The sequence below is a fragment of the Chelon labrosus genome (genome assembly GCF_963514085.1).
Source record: "Chelon labrosus genome assembly, chromosome: 1".
Taxonomy (NCBI): Eukaryota; Metazoa; Chordata; class Actinopteri; order Mugiliformes; family Mugilidae; genus Chelon; species Chelon labrosus.
The window spans coordinates 12,855,342-12,875,123 of record NC_140337.1 but is presented as its reverse complement, the minus strand read 5'-3'; the positions used below and the strand labels follow the sequence as shown (position 1 = coordinate 12,875,123).

Below are 19,782 nucleotides of genomic sequence, written 5' to 3'. Positions count from 1 at the left end.
GTAGAAAGTGAAAGTAAAACGTTTTACGCAGCGGATTTTTTTTTCAAGGAGGTCGGTGGCGACATTGGACAAAAATCGACGACTCTGACTTCAGATTTGTAAATCTGGACTGCAATTACACCATATTTACCGACTTATAAAGACACCTCGAGTTCTGTGACGATCATTTCGCTTATTTCGCCCTCGGAGCAACACAGTAATATGGGTAGGCCGAGACTCCTGCTGTCGTGAAATATGTTGTTAATAAACCTGTGTTCACAATGTGTAAAATGCAGCGTGAATGCGTTGGAGACCAGTTTGACTCGTTTATATATCCTTTCTCTTTTCCTACAGATCAACACATGATATATTTGTGGCTCATTCTGCTCTGGACACCGTGTGAGGCAGCACCTGGTAAAGTACCTTTCATTTACAAATGCAGTATGGTGTTTATTAAGTTTTTACTCTGTTATTATCCTCAACTTTAAACCTTATTAACTCTCCTATTAACTGTTATCCTTACGTTTTTATGTATATATTGTGGATATTTACTTATTCTGCAAAAACCTATAACCCAGATTAATCACAATTTGTAATAGGCCTATTGCTCTCACTCTAAAAGCAACAGATTGTTTTGAGAGTTCACATCACAGTACAGATCAGATCACAGGTCAGACTGCCAAAAGATTAACCAACTAAATGTATCTTACAGTTTCAGACAGCCTTGTGGTTTCTGTTCGGTCTCCTGACCATGTGCGGCGTGGCCTCTCTGCCACACTCCCATGCTGGATCAATCCACCCCAAAATGCAGAAGATCTGGAGGTACGCTGGTATCGTGAGAGCTTTGATACTCCTGTCCTGCTCTACAAGGCGAAGAAGTTTGAGGACGCCCAGCAGGACGCTTCGTATGCTGGTCGAGTCTCGTTTGGCTTAAAGGATGCAACATCCGGTGGGCTGACGACAGGTGATGTCAGCCTTAAGCTGGTAAACACCACGCTTCACGATGCAGGACAATACATATGCTACGTCAGCAGTTTCCAGGGTTATGACAGTTCGCCTATGACTCTTGAGGTGACAGGTGAGTGCCATGAAGGTTGGAATTATAAAAAAAGAAATAAAAAAAAGTCTCTTCATCTTCAAATCATCCTCTTTCTTAGAAACGGGAGGCTTACCTCTTCTATCAGCAGTGTGGAAAGAAGACAACATGGTGAATGTGAGCTGTGAATCTGAAGGATGGTATCCTGAGCCTGTCCTGCGCTGGTCCAACCTGAAGCAGGAACTGAAACCTGGAAAATTACTGTCCAACAAGGCCTCTTCAGGTCTCGTTTCAGTCCACAGCTGGCTTCTTGTCCCCAGCTCCTCTGAAGTATCCTGCTCAGTAGCTCTGCCTAACACAGACACAAAGGAAGCCAGACTGCGCCTGGGAAACCCCCCTGAACCTGCGGGAAACGGTAAAGAGAATAATTTTTCACTTGTCATTTGCTCAGGGGAATAAAATAAATGAAAGGTAAAATTGTACCTTTTATTTTTTAGGGTCAACAGCTGGATGGGTGGCCTTCGCCCTACTCCTCATAGCCACATTAGCTGCAATAGGAGTGATGTACTACAAAAAGAGAGGTACGTGTTTGAAACTAGATAACTCTCTATTATATATTGATTCAATGAAAACCCTTCACAATCCTTAGACAGATGACATGGATGAAAATCATTATTAAATCAAATCCATAAGTGCTTCTTTTATGTTTCAGTGAAGGCATCTAAGCCAAGCAGTGATGAACATGATGGTAAGAACGTCTACATGGTCACATTTAACACATTATTCTCTACTCTCTCACAACACGCCAGTGAAAGTTACTATATATACATTAAAGGGACACTACAGCGACTCTGTGATGCATCGTCCCAAATCTTGAGACTTAAAAGAGATTAACTGAATCTAGTTCCTACATTTCCCATCATGCAACATGATATTGTCACTTGCCCAGATATATTCAGCTTCAGAGTTATTTTTCTTTGGAAACCTTTCTGCAGTGCAACGGGTGACACTAAATAGTTGGAGTCGTACTCGTCGCGACAAGGAAGTTAAACTTATAAATCAGTTTATAAATCAAGTTCCTCCATAAAAAAATACTGAACAGTGAATGATTTCTCGTGTCTGTTTATCTTTGCAGCAGCAGCACATGTACCCCTCCTACAAAAAGGTAAGAAGTAACTCAAAACTCATTTTGTCCTTAAAGTCAAAGCTAAACACTGATCATGTATTATTATGAGCAAATATATCAACAGATGTTTTCTCTACTTCCCCACAGAAAAGCCAACAGATTTCTCGCAGGCTAACGAGCACTATGGTAATGAATTTAATTTGTTGAGGTTAACACTTATTTACTGATGTGTTTCTTTATGTTGACTTTTGTGATCTTTTCTAATCCCATTTTCACCATTTTCAACAGTAAATGTTGAACTTGAGGACACAGGGAATAAAGCCATCATTATCAGAGGCACTATACTAAGAGATGCTCCTGGAGTACCAGAGGTTACCTGTCTCACAGCTGTCAAAGGAACTCGTGGCTTCACTGGTGGACAACACTACTGGGAGGTTTCCCTGAGGCATTCAGATCATGTAGAGACCAAAAAGTCCTGGTGGTTGGGAGTCACAACCGCAAGTGAAATCCCTAATGATTTAAAATTTCCTCCAAACACATTTAATGGTTTCTGGTTCCTGTCTTCTTCGCCCGACAGAACAGATAGTTTTCAATTTAGCACAGTGCCAAACGTTTTACTTCCTTTCACTGTGAGACCGTCGAAAGTTGGTGTGTATTTGGATTACGACAGCGGAGAGATTTCCTTTTATAATGTGGATCAGAAAAGTCTAATCGGATCTTTAGCAGCTACATTCACAGGTGAAGTCTTTCCACTTTTCAATCCCGGTAAAGGTGACACGTCTTCCATGGAGATATTACACAGGACAGAACAGAGTCAGTCAGGACAGGACAGTCCCCAAAGTCAGGCTGACAATGGGGGCTGTCCTGTAGAGGAAACAAAACAACCATCTTAATATCAGTTACAGATGCTACAAGAAAGTACGACTACGCAAACAGGATCATTTTTTATGCTTTTATACTTCTTACTCGCGCTGAAGGGAAATAATAACACATAAGTAACCAAAAAAAAAATAAATAAACATTTTTCACGAAAAACAGGGAAATCTGAAGAAAGAGTCTCGGATATTTTATATGTTCCACCTGAAATTTTTAACGTCTTATTGACTCACATGCCATTTGTCAAGTTTAATGTTGCATCGTGAGGGATTTCAAGTAAATATAATTAAACAGTTTAAACAAATAAGCTTTGTAAATACACCTTAGGATTCATTTTAATCTGTGCAATCAAACATTAGCACATAGAGAGAGAGAGAGAGTCCAGGAAGTAAACTGACATGGACACACTACAGAGTTTGTGTGATTGAACACGCAAGACACAGGTGTTCTGCTCGGAGCTGATTTTTAGACCAAGACAAGCGGTTTGAAATCTAAGCTAAGCTAACCAGCTGCTGGCTACAGCCTCATATAGATTGTACGGATATGGCAGTGGGTGGACTATCTGACTGAAACAATCTTTATTTTTTTTCAAATGTGTTTTTTTTTTTTGTTCTTGTTGTTTTTAATGTCTCTTGGGTAAATGTTCAGACTTGTAGGTAAAAGTGATTCAAATCAGTCCACATAGAATCTGATCCTTTTTTGTCTGGACCTCTTCTAGACGTGGTCCTCAATCAGATACAGATTCAGATGTTTTTTTTTTTTTTTTTAATTTAGTGTGTCATCTTTGGAAACTACAGTGTGTGTGTTTGGTGTGTTGAAATGTAGTTTTGCAGTGTTTGTAATTGAATGATGGGCATTTGCACCAACTGTGTTCAAGCGATTTTGTATACATGTTGTAAGGTTCATTGTGAATGTACTGTAGTATATATACTATACTGTACACTAGATTACTGTTCTGTACACGATTTGATGTCTATCCTGCATGACACTCCTGTTGTTGCTACTGTTAACAGTGTAGTATTTTAGATGATTTATGAATTTAACTCTTGCTGTCTGTTGATTTCATTATGTGAACACACAGTGGTGCTCAGTTAAACGGTACGGGACTACAAGCCAGACTCAGAAAAGCAGCTTTGTGCATCACCTTTATGATCTGACTCGTGAAAGGAAACATCACCAGGTTAGCTAGTGTCAGACGTTTTAAGTGTAAGCACAATGAGTCAGGTCATGTTTTATATAAACAGTGGAGTACCACAGTGATGTCTCACGTTATTCTAATGAGTCAGGAGTAAAGGGTGGATGGTGATGCCGCTCGTCTTAAAGGGGTTACTTCAAAGGAGAAAAATGGGAACGGGATGGACTAAAACACAAGGGAGGGGGGGTCTTTTGAGTGATTTTTGAGTTGGGATGATGCTATGAATTTGTTCTCTATAAGTAGTGAGCAGAAGTGAAGTCTCATGTTGTGATTGAGATTAAATTTTAGTTTTCTTTCTAGCTATTGTCAGTGACACTTTCATAATATTATTGCCTATTTGTAATATGCACGACATAAATCATGACCAAGTTATAACAGTATCACTAGTGATGCAGCCAATGTACTCATTTACTGACATTTCTTACTGATGTGAAACTATTTAGTGTACCTCCTTTTGACACCACACGTTCTTTAAATAAACAATCAATATCAGATCTGTATTTATTATTATTTCTATTTCCTTCACTATGTAAAATTCAGTTTACAGTCCACTTTAAGAAAACACAGCAACATGTCATACACTTTAATAAGTACAGGTAGTATTTACAGTATGTACATGATAACACAATACTAACTTTATAATCACTACTGCATACTTTCATAGATTAGGACGTATTTACATTGCGAATAAGACCATATGTTGATTCTGAAATACAGCTTTTAAAAAAAAAAAAAAAAAATATGATACGCAATAAATTCAAGTAGGCGTGCCTTGATACATACTAGTCTGAACATGATCATGGTAAAGAGGTATGCAAGAAACACTTCACAGGTGCATCGTGGTCCGAGACTTTGAAGAATACTTTTTTGATGATGCTATGAATTTGTTCTCTATAAGTAGTGAGCAGAAGTGAAGTCTCATGTTGTGATTGACCTTAAATTTTAGTTTTGTTTTTTTTCTAGCAATTGTCAGTGACGCTTTCATAATATTATTGCCTATTTGTAATATAATTTTTATTTTTATAATATTTGTAATAAATTCTCTTGTTATAATAATAATAATAATTATTATTATAACAAGAGAAATAAGAGCAGCAATAATTGATTACGTCTGACATAGTATGAAAAATGTGGGATTTTATGGTAAAAAAAAACATTACATTTCTAAGTGTTTGTTTTTAGATTGACTAAAATTGAACGAAAATTATTAACTTGTAATCATGTAATTTGATTACTGCACGATCAAATCACACCGCCTCGTTAGATATTATTTATTACTACATGTCGGTTGTGCAGTAATATAACAGTTAAACAGCTGGACAGAAAATGTTGGATCCTTTTTATTTTTCCTTTAACCGTTATACACATACGACATCTTGATTTCATATAGCCTAGCTTGGGAAGGCAGGGAGGGAGGGGCGCTATAAAAAGTAGAAATTCATTCATTTATTCATTCGTCTTCTGTAATCACTTATTCCTGTTAAGGGTCGCGGGGTCTGCTGGAGCCTATCCCAGATGTCATCAGGCGAGAGGCAGGGGTACACCCTGGAGAGGTCTCCAGTCTGTCGCAGTGCCTAAAAAGTAGAAAGTGAAAGTAAAACGTTTCACGCAGCGAATTTCTTTTCAAGGAGGTCGGTGAGAAGACTGCACAAAAATCGGCGAGTCTGACTTCAGATTTGTAAATCTGGACTGCAATTACACCATATTTACCGACTTATAAAGACACCTCGAGTTCTGTGACGATCATTTCGCTTATTTCACCCTCGGAGCAACACAGTAATATGGGTAGGCCGAGACTACTGCTGTCGTGAAATATGTTGTTAATAAGCCTGTGTGTATAATGTGTATAATGCCGCGTGATTACTTTCCTTACAGATCAACACATGATATATTTGTGGCTCATTCTGCTCTGGACACCGTGTGAGGCAGCACCTGGTAAAGTACCTTTCATTTTTTATCCTCAACTTTAACTCTTATTAACTCTCCTATTAACTCTAATCCTTACGTTTTTATGTATTTGTGGATATTTACTTATTCTGCAAAAACCTATATAACCCGGATTAATCAAGATTTGCAACATTGCTCTTACTCTAAAAGCAACAGATTGTTTTGAGAGTTCACATCATGGTACAGATCAGATCACAGGTCGGACTGCCAAAAGGTTAAAATGTATCTTACAGTTTCAGAGAGCCTTGTGGTTTCTGTTCGGCCTCCTGACCATGTGCAGCGTGGCCTCTCTGTCACACTACCATGCTGGCTCAATCCAGCCCAAAATGCAGAAGATCTGGAGGTACGCTGGTATCGTGAGAACTTTCATATTCCTGTCCTGCTCTACAAGGCGAAGAAGTTTGACAACGCCCACCAGGATACTTCATATGCTGGTCGAGTCTCGTTTGGCTTAAAAGATGCAACATCCGGTGGGCTGAAGACAGGTGATGTCAGCCTTAAGCTGGTAAGCACCACGCTTCACGATGCAGGACAATACACGTGTTATGTCAGCAGTGTCCAGGGTTATGACAGTTCGCCTGTGACTCTTGAGGTGACAGGTGAGTGCCATAAAGGTTGGAATTATAAAAAAATAAATAAAAAAAAGTCTCCAGACCTTCAAATTATCCTCTTTCTTAGAAACGGGACACTCACCTCTTCTATCATCAGTGTGGAAAGAAGACAACATGGTGAATGTGAGCTGTGAATCTGAAGGATGGTATCCTGAGCTTGTCCTGCGCTGGTCCAACCTGAAGCAGGAATTGAAACCTGGAAGTCTGCTGTTCAACAAGGCCTCTTCAGGTCTCGTTTCAGTCCACAGCTGGCTTCTTGTCCCCAGCTCCTCTGAAGTATCCTGCTCAGTAGCTCTGCCTAATACAGACACAAAGGAAGCCAGATTGCGCCTGGGAAACCCCCCTCAACCTGTGGAAAAGGGTAAAGAGAAACCTGCAGGAAACGGTAAAGAGAATTATTTTTCACTTGTCATTTGCTCAGGGGGATAAAAAATAAATGAAAGGTAAAATTGCACCTTTTATTTTTTAGGGTCAACAGCTGGATGGGTGGCCTTCGCCATACTCCTCATAGCCACATTAGCTGCAGTAGGAGTGATATACTACAAAAAGAGAGGTACGTGTTTGAAACTAGATAACTGTCTATTATATATAGATTCAATGAAAACCCTTCACAATCCTTAGACAGATGACATGGATGAAAATCATTATTAAATCAAATCCATACGTGCTTCTTTTATGTTTCAGTGAAGGCATCTAAGCTAAGCAGCGATGAACATGACGGTAAGAATGTCTACATGGTCACATTTAACACATTATTCTCTACTCTCTCACAACACGACAGTGAAAGTTACTATATGTACATTAAAGGGACACTACAGTCACTCTGTGATGCATCGTCCCAAATCTTGATACTTAAGAGATTAACTGAACCCAGTTCCTACATTTCCCATCATGCAACAGGATATTGCAACTTGGCCAGATAACTAGAGCAGAGTTATTTTTCTTCGGAAACCTTTCTGCAGTGCAATGGGTGACACTAAAAAGTTAGAGTTGTACTTGTCACAACAAGGAAGTTAAACTTAAACTTAAACTTAAAAAAATAAATAAAAAAATACTGAACAGTGAATGATTTCTCGTGTCTGTTTGATTTATTTTTGCAGCAGCAGCACGTGTACCCCTCCTACAAATGGGTAAGAAGTAACTTAAAACTCATTTTGTCCTTAAAGTCAAAGCTAAACACTGATCATGTATTATTATGAGCAAATATGTCAACAGATGTTTTCTCTACTTCCCCACAGAAGAGCCAACGGCTTTCTCGCTGGCTAACGAGAGCTATGGTAATGAATTTAATTTGTTGAGGTTAACACTTATTTACTGATGTCTTTCTTTATGTTGACTTTTGTGATATTTTCTAATCCGATTTTCATCATTTTCAACAGTAAATGTAGAACTTGAGGACACAAAGAATCCATTCATCAAGATCAAAGGGACTCTACTAAGAGATGGTCCTGGAGTACCAGAGGTTTCCTGTCTCACAGCTGTCAAAGGATCACGTGGCTTCACTGGTGGACGACACTACTGGGAGGTTTCCCTGAGGCCTTCAGAATCTGCAGACACCAAACAGTCCTGGTGGCTGGGAGTCATAACCGCAAGTGAAATCCCTATTGATTTAAATTTTCCTCCAAACACATCTAATGGTTTCTGGTTCCTGTCTTCTTCACCCGACAGAGCAGATAGTTTTCAATTTAGCACAGTGCCAAAGGTTTTACTTCCTTTCACTGTGAGACCGTCGAAAGTTGGTGTGTATTTGGATTACGACAACGGAGAGATTTCCTTTTATAATGTGGACGAAAAAAGTCTAATCGGATCTTTAGCAGCTACATTCACAGGTGAAGTCTTTCCACTTTTCAATCCCGGTAAAGGTGACGTGTCTTCCATGAAGATATTACACAGGGCAGAACAGAGTCAGTCAGGACAGGACAGTCTCCACAGTCAGGCTGACAATGGGGACTGTCCTGTAGAGGAAACAAAACAACCATCTTAATATCATCAGTTACAGACGTTTCAAGAAAGTATGACTACGCAAACAGCATCTTTTTTTATACTTCAATGTTGTACTTCTTACTCATGCTGAAGGGAAATAATAACACGTAAGTAACCGAAAAAAATAAAAAATTTAAAAAAACGTTTTTCACGAAAAACAGGAAAATCTGAAGAAAGAGTATGGGATATTTTATATGTTCCACCTGAAATTTTTAACGTCTTATTAACTCACATGCCGTGTGTCAAGTTTAATGTTGCATCATGAGGGATTTCAAGTAAATATAATTAAACAGTTTAAACAAATAAGCTTTGTAAATACACCTTAGGATTCATTTTAATCCGTACAACCAAACATTAGCACATAGAGAGAGAGAGAGTCCAGGAAGTAACATTAAACTGACATGGACACACTACACAGTTTGTGTGATTATCCAAGCAAGGTTGAGTGATTTTTGAGTTGGGATGATGCTATGAATTTGTTCTCTATACACTGAAAAAAAAGGCTGTTGGATCTACATGAAAAAAGTATGTACATCAGTTGCACATATAAGTTTCCTTAAAATTATTTATTTACGTTAAGTATACTGAATTACTTTTTGTTAAAGAAACATGACTTTTGTATGTTAATTCAACAATTTTCTTTAATGTTAAGTTCAATTACTCTATGTTAAACCAACATAATTTTTTTAAATGTTACTTTAAAGTTTTTTATGCTTGTTATATTCAATTAGCATCTGTTAAAGCAACATAAGTTTTTTACATAAATTACACACACTGTCGTTCTGTTAAATCTACCTGACCCGGACAAATAAATCTTACACTATTAAGTTATAAAGCTTTTGCATACTTTGCTCATCCATTGCATGATAAAATTATTTCTGTGCACCAATTTCTGTTAAATAAATTATTATTAATAAATTAAATAAATCCATTTTGTACATCCTTCTGTCTGATCCAACCTAAGCTCTTATTTACAGACATAAAGAAAAACTTTTACTTTTTACTAGTGATTTTATTTTGTCAAAGAACATTGCAAGGTACATTTTGGAAGAAAATGAAAACACAACATATATGCCACAGATAAAGAAAGTATAAATAAAAGGCAGTGCAAGTATTTGTCCAAACTCCAGTACAAATGCAACAAAAGACCAACCATGGTCCATGGCAACAGCTCACTTACAGAGTCTGTTTTTGAGGACTTGGGCTTTCTTAGAGAGTGTGTTTTCGCCCAACTTCATCATAACTTTCTAAAGCACTTCAAAAAATACTTCAGTTCAGGAGGGTAGCTGAGATTCAAAGCATACATTAGGCCAAATAACATGGCAGCCTCTAATGCAATGTTGTCCAGATCATGCAGTACCATTTGGCCTTCCAAGACGACCACAATGTCTTCAGGTTTACTGGTAGCATCATGTCTAACGACATATATTCCCCCACCACGGTCTCCTCAATGGATCCTTGGAATGAGGGCTTCATCTTCTGCCTGCAGAGCGCACAGTCACAAAAGTAACAAAGTGAGATCAAACAAAACACATTAAATATATACACTTGAAACATTATACTGAATGTCTGCACAAATAATATACAAATTTCTGAATCCCTCTGAATATTTTATAATAAGCAAATATTTTAATAAATATTTTAATTATCAGCCAATCTGAAGATTATTTTCTCAATTGTTTTGTCTATAAATGACAGAGAACACTGAAAAATGCACACCGTAACATCTTTAAATTGCTTGTTTTTTAATACCAACAAGAGTCTGAGTCTAAAAGACCAAAATGCTGAGTTTCCTATCACATATAATAAAGGGAACAATGATTTTTTTGAGATCGCGAGAAGCTGGAACCACCAATACTTCAATTAAATTATTATCAAAGGAGCTGCAGAGACATTTTTAACTAGTCGATTCATTGATTAATTGTTTCAGCTCTACCAGAATGTATATCTAAAGTATAGCGAAATTTGGAAGAGAAAATATCTTTAAGGTGTTTCAACCCTGATATCTCATAATTCAATGTCATCATTCATTTGGAGTTATGTCACTGGTCACCTGGAATTTTAACCCAGTGCTCTTGTACATGTAAAATTGAATACTGACATGAATTAATGAGATCTCTTTTTTTAAATTCAAGATCACTACCATATATCTGGTTAACTGTTCTATGTTGTTTCAATAACTAGGTACTTTAGTGCTCAACAAAATATTACAGGTTTTGATATTTTGTTTTGTACAATTATACTCACCACTCTTACAAGATTTGCTGGGTCCTCATTGAGGTAAACACACAGACCCTTGAGGATGCATTCCTGCTCAACATCAAAGGGGCATAAGTACAGAAAGACATTAGTGTAGAACCCCTTTTCTTCAATCAAGTTTGTACAATGTCAAATCAGTATGTTTAAAAAAAAAAAAAAAAAAAAAAAAGCATTCTTACTTGAGTCAGGTGTGCCAAAACGCTCTGTAGACTCTTGCCAATCTGCCCGCCTCTCTTTTCAAATAGCTTCTGAAGTTTGTCAGATAGCACATCCAGCTGTGTGAGAAATCTCGATTGCAGGGGCATGGTGGTAATGTGCTTAAATTCTGCATTTACCTGAAAACAAGAATTATCACAGACAGAAAAATACTTATTTGATCACTTCATTTTCTAATTATGGCCCTTGTTTACAATATTATTTGCCTTGACAAAATTAAACTTCTATGTGATTTAGTCAATTTCAGCTTTGATGAAGCTTCACAGCAATTGTTTTTATTACCATTCAGATTTATACAGCCAGTCCCTGTAATCTGTCGAGGTGATTCAGCCATACATGCAGAATAGTTCATCTCAGTACATCAATTAATCTCTCTATCAAGGACTTACTTACGGTGGCCCTGAAGGTCAAAACAAAACAACATTTCACAAAACACAACAACATTCCAGATTACAGAAAGGACAGGGACAACACTTCTTGTTTCTAATTGGACCACAACCCGCCGTGCTAAAATATAAGCTAATGTGATTGGTTGTTTTGCTGAAAGTTAAGAAATGACACTTTGTGAATGGTCAGCTAAGCGGAAGTGTAGACACTGTGATGTGCTTTGAAAGCAGACAACATGTACTGTCCACATTGTGGAAAGAAGTATCAGTCGTTGCCAGATTTCTGCATGTCTTGTGGAAAGACATTGGCATTATTTAAAGAAGCTGAGGGGACGCACAATTAGGACGTAGTTGACCCTTCTGCTCAGTCCTAACTCCTTCAACCTTGCTTTCAGGGTTCAGAGGGACATGCTAATGTCATGATGGTTTGAAAGCATATTAAGAATGACATTATATGTATGTCCTCTTTCAAAATATTCCTCTATTAATGCCATCTCGTCCTCCATTTATTCCGTTTTAAAACTCGTGCACGGACACAGTGAAGTATAAACAGGAAATGATGTTACACCGTCGGGTTCTGTCCAATCAGAAACAAGAAGTGTTGGTTGTTCCAGCCATTTCCAAATGTCGTTTTGAGAAAACGTTTCACCACTCATCCGAGTAGCTTCTTGAGTTCTTCAGAAGCTACTCGGATGAGTGGTGAAATGTCTTCTCAAAAAACTCTACAAGTCCAGTTGCCTTTTTTGAACCTTTGTTGGATATACCATGACCTGGATGACTGAGAACCTTCACAGACATAACTAAATGTAAATAACTAGCGCCTCCTTGTCTCACTATCACTCAGTTATTAGAGCAGTGTACAGTTTCCTCATGTGCTGAATATGAAGCCTTACTGTGAAATTTTTTTTTCTCCTTAAGGCTCATCATGGTAACAATTTTTTCTCATCGGAAAACGTGGATGGACTTCGGCCGAGTAGGGGCGTCCACTGTAAAAAAAAAATCTGCAGTAAACTAAAGGCAGCCGTAGCAGTTTTTCAAGAATGAGTTTTCCCCAAAACATTTCAGGGCGACTTTGACTTTTCACACCTCGCGACCGCGGATATGACCCCCCCCCCCCCCAGTAAAAGTAAACTCCAACAAATGTTAGCTAACATCGTCTTATTCATATTGCTCAATGTTCCTGGCTGATAAAAACATCGGCTTTATGAAAACTATTCGTCTAAAGTGACTACCTTGAAATCTGACAAACGTTTGAAAAGTTTTAATTGTCCTTACCTTGTCCACAACTCTCCAAGTCGACTTCAATTTGTCCAGTGAGGGTGAAAAGATGGCGGCCAAACTTCCGGCAGAAGTTTTCCGAGGGGGCGGAGTTTCCAGAGGAAACATAACTATTTTCTGTTTTCTTAACACGACTGAGACTTGTAGACTATGCATCCACCAAGATTTAAGGAATTATACATGATTGAAACATGTTCAGAGGAGAACATAACTCAATCGTGTCTTCTATACGGATATACATGTAAACTGAACAATCCCCCTTTTCCCCTTTTTTCAGTGTACTACATGTCGGTTGTGCAGTAATATAACAGTTAAACAGCTGGACAGAAAATGTTGGATCCTTTTTATTTTTCCTCTAACCTTTAGTTTCTACACATCCATAGCGGAGACATGTGGGCCAGATCTGGCTTGAAGCCGGCACAGGTGGCGTTCACACGGCATGTGAACCGGACATGGCCCAGATGCGGCAAAGGCGGCACTGTCTTGACTCCGGCAGACAGATGTGGGCCACTTGTGGAGTGCCGAATTCGGCCCACATATCAGATTAGACCTCTGGGCCACATATGTGAGGCCGGACTCATCCCACCCTTAAAGTTATTTTTCGATATTTTTGAGTAACAGATTTGATAAAAATAAATAAATAAAATATTCTTATGATATATTATCGATGTCAATCAAAATCAACTAACACCCTTAAAAATAGCGTTCTTGTCGAAACAGGACGGATCCAGTTGATCTGAAATTTTAAAGTTAAATCTTTCAACAGTGGACTTTCAACGGTTAAACATTAGGGCTACTGCTGCTTCTGCTAGCTGACCGTTGGCATTCTTTTTCTGCTGCTCTCAGATATATCGTGCTTCAATCCAAAAATAGCGTTTAAAAAGGCAGCTGTGGACTTGTAGAGGTTTTTGTTTTGTTTTGTTTTGTTTTGCTTTTTTGTTTGTTGTTTTTTGTTTCACAACTCATCCGAGTAGCTTCTTCAGTTCTAGGGGACTGGTGGGAAGTTTGAGGTTTAGGAACTTATACTGAAACTATTGTTTGTGTAAACAACCATAAACCGGGTCAGTTTGAATGTTGTGTTTACAAACCTACAGACTCTTAAAGAGTTAATTTTATTGAATGCATTATGATACTGACTACTCACAGTTTGTGTAACACTGTAAATCCTTGTTTTTACATGTACATAAATTAAAAAAAATGCATTGAAATGTCTTCTACAAAGAGGAGGATGTAGGGGAAACACTTGAGATCTGACACCAGAATATTGTCATCAGGATCAGTTTTAATAGAATTACAGTAGCCATATTACCTAATGATACAAAAATGTTAATTTCCAATCACTTGTGCTTTGTGCGTGTATGTTTCAGCTGCTGTTTGGCGTAACTGCCTAACATCAGGGGCCACAGACCAGGAAATCGACTGGACCATCAAAATATGGTTACATTTCTCTTTAGGTAGAGATGTTGGCAGACTGAAGAGGATGAAGAGAAAGCAGGAAATGGACAGCACCATATCTTAAACTCGTGCTGAGAGTGGGGAGAATCCAATTTATCCAGTTTGTGGACATGTGTAGAATCATAAATGTACAGTTTTTAAATTAGTTAAGTTTAAGGTAATGTGCAGGTGTGTGTACTGTTGTGACATTACTAAAAAATAATCATTTGCTTATAATACTGTACTTGTTTATATATATATATATATATATGGCACATAAATTAAGTGGCTGAGTTAAGGCTGAATTAAGGCTGACATCAGAAACCACTTCTGAAAATGGTTTGGCCCACATTAGGGCCAGCTCTGGTTGCAGTTTGGCTGAGTTGTGGGCCTTATGTGGCAGACATGTTGGATGCCGGATGTGGGCCACATAAGGGCCGCAATTCATTCATGGATGTGGGCCAAGTGCAAGTGCGTTGTGTGGCCCATCACTGGACCAGACCAGTTTTGCTATGGGGGTATCCTAGCTCGTGAAGGCAAGGGGGGAGGGGCGCTATAAAAAGTAGGAAGTGAAAGTAAAACGTTTCACGCAGCAAATTCATCAAGGAGGTCAGTGAGAAGATTATACAAAAATCGACGACTCTGACTTCAGATTTGTAATCTGGACTGCAATTACACCATATTTACCGACTTATAAAGACACCTCGAGTTCTGTGACGATCATTTCGCTTATTTCGCCCTCGGAGCAACACAGTAATATGGGTAGGCCGAGACTACTGCTGTCGTGAAATATGTTGTTAATAAACCTGTGTGCATAATGTGTATAATGCCACGTGAATGCTTTCCTTACAGATCAACACATGATATATTTGTGGCTCATTCTGCTCTGGACACCGTGTGAGGCAGCACCTGGTAAAGTACCTTTCATGCAACTTTAACCCTTATTAACTCTCCTATTAACTCTAATCCTTACGTTTTTATGTATATATTGTGGATATTTACTTATTCTGCAAAAACCTATATAACCCAGATTAATCACAATTAGTAATATTGCTCTCACTCTAAAAGCAACAGATTGTTTCGAGAGTTCACATCACAGTACAGATCAGATCACAGGTCAGACTGACAAAAGAATAACCAACTAAATGTATCTTACAGTTTCAGACAGCCTTGTGGTTTCTGTTCGGTCTCCTGACCATGTGCGGCGTGGCCTCTCTGTCACACTCCCATGCTGGCTCAATCCACCCCAAAATGCAGAAGATCTAGAGGTACGCTGGTATCGTGAGAGCTTTGATACTCCTGTCCTGCTCTACAAGGCGAAGAAGTTTGAGGACGCCCAGCAGGACGCTTCGTATGCTGGTCGAGTCTCGTTTGGCTTAAAGGATGCAACATCCGGTGGGCTGACGACAGGTGATGTCAGCCTTAAGCTGGTAAACACCACACTTCGCGATGCAGGACAATACATATGCTACGTCAGCAGTTTCCAGGGTTATGACAGTTCACCTGTGACTCTTGAGGTGACAGGTGAGTGCCATAAAGGTTGGAATTATAAAAAAAGAAATAAAAAAAAGTCTCTTCATCTTCAAATCATCCTCTTTCTTAGAAACGGGACGCTCACCTCTTCTATCATCAGTGTGGAAAGAAGACAACATGGTGAATGTGAGCTGTGAATCTGAAGGATGGTATCCAGAGCCTGTCCTGCGCTGGTCCAACCTGAAGCAGGAATTGAAACCTGGACGTCTGCTGTTCAACAAGGCCTCTTCAGGTCTCGTTTCAGTCCACAGCTGGCTTCTTGTCCCCAGCTCCTCTGAAGTATCCTGCTCAGTAGCTCTGCCTAATAAAGACACAAAGGAAGCCAGATTGCGCCTGGAAAACCCCCCTCAACCTGTGGAAAAGGGTAAAGAGAAACCTGCGGGAAATGGTAAAGAGATTTATTTTTCATATGTCATTTGTTCAGGGGGATAAAATAAAAGGTAAAATTGTACCTTTTATTTTTTAGGGTCAACAGCTGGATGGGTGGCCTTCGCCCTACTCCTCATAGCCACATTAGCTGCAATAGGAGTGATATACTACAAAAAGAGAGGTACGTGTTTGAAACTAGATAACTGTCTATTATATATAGATTCAATGAAAACCCTTCACAATCCTTAGACAGATGACATGGATGAAAATCATTATTAAATCAAATCCATAAGTGCTTCTTTTATGTTTCAGTCAAGGCATCTAAGCCAAGCAGCGATGAACATGACGGTAAGAACGTCTACATGGTTGCATTTAACACATTATTCTCTACTCTCTCACAACACGCCAGTGAAAGTTACTATATGTACATTAAAAGGACACTACAGCAACTCTGTGGTGCATCGTCCCAAATCTTGATACTTAAGAGATGAACTGAATCTAGTTCCTACATTTCCCATCATGCAACAGGATATTGTGACTTGCCCAGATATATTCAGCTTCAGAGTTATTTTTCTTTGGAAACCTTTCTGCCATGCAACAGGTGACACTAAATAGTTGGAGTTGTACTCGTCGCAACAAGGAAGTTAAACTTATAAATCAGTGAAGTTCCTCCATAAAAAATACTGAACAGTGAATGATTTCTCATGTCTGTTTATTTTTGCAGCAGCAGCACGTGTACCCTTCCTACAAAAAGGTAAGAAGTAACTCAAAACTCATTTTGTCCTTAAAGTCAAAGCTAAACACTGATCATGTATTATTATGAGCAAATATATCAACAGATGTTTTCTCTTCTTCCCCACAGAAGAGGCTAACGAGAACTATGGTAATGAATTTAATTTGTTGAGGTTAACACTTATTTACTGATGTGTTTCTTTATGTTGACTTTTGTGATCTTTTCTAATCCGATTTTCAACAGTAAATGTTGAACTTGAGGACACAAACAATCCAGCCATCATTATCAGAGGCACTATGCTAAGAGATGCTCCTGGAGTACCAGAGGTTACCTGTCTCACAGCTGTCAAAGGATCACGTGGCTTCACTGGTGGACGACACTACTGGGAGGTTTCCCTGAGGAATTCAGATCATGTAGAGACCAAAAAGTCCTGGTGGTTGGGAGTCACAGCCTCAAGTGAAATCCCTAATGATTTAAATTTTCCTCCAAACACATCTAATGGTTTCTGGTTCCTGTCTTCTTTGCCTGACAGAGCAAATAGTTTTCAATTTAGCACAGTGCCAAAGGTTTTACTTCCTTTCACTGTGAGACCGTCGAAAGTTGGTGTGTATTTGGATTACGACAACGGAGAGATTTCCTTTTATAATGTGGATCAAAAAAGTCTAATCGGATCTTTAGCAGCTACATTCACAGGTGAAGTCTTTCCACTTTTCAATCCCGGTAAAGGTGACGTGTCTCCCATGAAGATATTACACAGGACAGAACAGAGTCAGTCAGGACAGGACAGTCTCCACTGTCAGACTGACAATGGGGACTGTCCTGTAGAGGAAACAAAACAACCATCTTAATATCATCAGTTACAGATGCTACAAGAAAGTACGACTACGCAAACAGGATAATTTTTTATACTTCAATATTGTAGGCTACTTCTTACGTTGAAGGGAAATAATAACACATAAGTAACTGAGAAAAAACAGATTTTTCACAGAAAGAGGAAAATCTGAAGAAAGAGTCTGGGATATTTTTATATGTTCCACCCAGAGGTTGCGCTAGACTTTTTCGTTGTCTGTCATTTTGACTGACAGGGTCATAAAAATCCCGTCATAATCAATTTTTACCCGTCACTTTAATTTTTTAAAATGATAAGACATATTCAATAGCATTTAATTTTCATTAAAGTTCCATTAACTTTAAGTACTTTTTTCAGAACAGTATTGACTTTAAATGGTAAAAAAAAAAAAAAAAAAGTTTGGGCTTACTCGTCCGTACTCGTAACGGTACCGTAAGGTTGAATTGGTAGAAGTGCTTCGGTGGTATGGAAATTCCATTTTGATAGCCGTTAGCTCTGACGTGTGCATTAGTGTAATCGGTGTACCAGGAAATCGTGCACCGACAAAAGTTCCGTGATGTTTGGAACGCAAACTGCGATGAGGGACAAGAGCCAATTAATAAGGTCACTCGCCACCAAGTGGTCAGGGGTGTGAATTGCAATCTGTCAAAATGACGGATGGCCTTCAGATTTTTCCGTCACATTTAAAAAAAAACAACAACTGTAAAATATTATATAATAATAATATAACGGAAAATATTCGGTTAACGCGAACCCTGGTTCCACCTGAAATTTCTAACATCTTATTAACTCACATGCCGTGTGTCAAGTTTATGAGGGATTTTAAGTGAATATAATTAAACAGTTTAAACATATAAGCTTTGTAAATACACCTTAGGATTCATTTTAATCCGTGCAAGCAAACATTAGCACATAGAGAGAGAGAGAGAGTCCAGGAAGTAAACTGACATGGACACACTGCAGAGTTTGTGTGATTAACCACGCAAGACACAGGTGTTCTGGTAGGAGCTGATCAAGACAAGCGGTTTAAATCTAAACTAAGCTAACCAGCTGCTGGCTACAGCCTCATATTGACTGTACGGATATGGCAGTGGGTGGACTATCTGCCTGAAACAATCTTTTTTTAAAATGTGTTTTTTTTTTGTTCTTGTTGTTTTTAAATGTCTCTTGGGTAAACGTTCAGACTTGTAGGTAAAAATTTGTTCTCTATAATAGTGAGCAGAAGTGAAGTCTCCTGTTGTGCTTGAGATTAAATTTTAAATTTCTTTCTCACTATTGTCAGTGACACTTTCCTAATATTGCCTATTTGTAATATGCTGTAATATAACTGTATAACCAGTGATGTGCTCATGTACTCATTTACCGACATTTCTTATCGATGTGAAACTATTCAGTGTGCCTCCTCGTGACACGACACGTTCTTTAAATAAACAATCAGTATCAGATCTGTATTTATTATTATTTCTATTTCCTTCACTATGTAAAATTCAGTTTACAGTCCACTTTAAGAAAACACAGCAAAATGTCATACACTTTAATAAGTACAGGTAGTATTTACAGTATGTACACGATAACACAATACTAACTTTATAATCACTACTGCATACTTTCATAGATTAGGACGTATTTACATTGCGAATAAGACCATATGTTGATTCTGAAATACAGCTTTAAAAAAAAAAAAAAATATGATACGCAATAAATTCAAGTAGGCGTGCCTTGATACATACTAGTCTGAACATGATCATGGTAAAGAGGTATGCAAGAAACACTTCACAGGTGCATCGTGGTCCGAGACTTTGAAGAATACTTTTTTTTAATACGCTCGTCGGTTGGGTGCCAGGGTTCGGGGGCACGATGTCAGTCAGTATCGAACACAAACTATACAAGTTCTGTAGACGTGTCGTCTATCAACCATTGGTTTCTTCTTCCAAAGCTTTACACATTCACGTTTGGTTGTCAGCCTTCACA

The 19,782-nt window shown here is 38.5% G+C and overlaps 2 protein-coding genes across 2 annotated transcripts; both read left to right on the top strand.

Annotated features, from left to right (window-relative positions):
- Nucleotides 1–220: 220 nt before the first annotated feature.
- Nucleotides 221–9,535, top strand: LOC311491338 (uncharacterized protein). Its single transcript, XM_084549243.1, has 17 exons — nt 221–393; nt 692–1,057; nt 1,137–1,430; nt 1,513–1,596; nt 1,728–1,763; nt 2,151–2,180; nt 2,289–2,327; nt 2,430–3,022; nt 5,982–5,997; nt 6,088–6,147; nt 6,393–6,758; nt 6,838–7,155; nt 7,240–7,323; nt 7,455–7,490; nt 7,871–7,900; nt 8,009–8,047; nt 8,150–9,535. Exons 1-17 carry the CDS (start codon nt 261–263, stop codon nt 8,752–8,754), a joined length of 3,129 nt encoding a protein of 1,042 aa, XP_084405369.1. The 5' UTR covers nt 221–260; the 3' UTR covers nt 8,755–9,535.
- A 2,726-nt stretch (nt 9,536–12,261) lies between these two features.
- LOC311493381 (butyrophilin subfamily 2 member A2-like) lies at nt 12,262–17,813 on the top strand. Its single transcript, XM_084552003.1, has 9 exons — nt 12,262–15,088; nt 15,179–15,238; nt 15,485–15,850; nt 15,930–16,247; nt 16,326–16,409; nt 16,541–16,576; nt 16,953–16,982; nt 17,091–17,111; nt 17,205–17,813. The coding sequence occupies exons 1-9, from the start codon at nt 15,085–15,087 to the stop codon at nt 17,807–17,809; spliced, it is 1,524 nt and encodes a 507-aa protein (XP_084408129.1). The 5' UTR covers nt 12,262–15,084; the 3' UTR covers nt 17,810–17,813.
- Nucleotides 17,814–19,782: the final 1,969 nt, after the last annotated feature.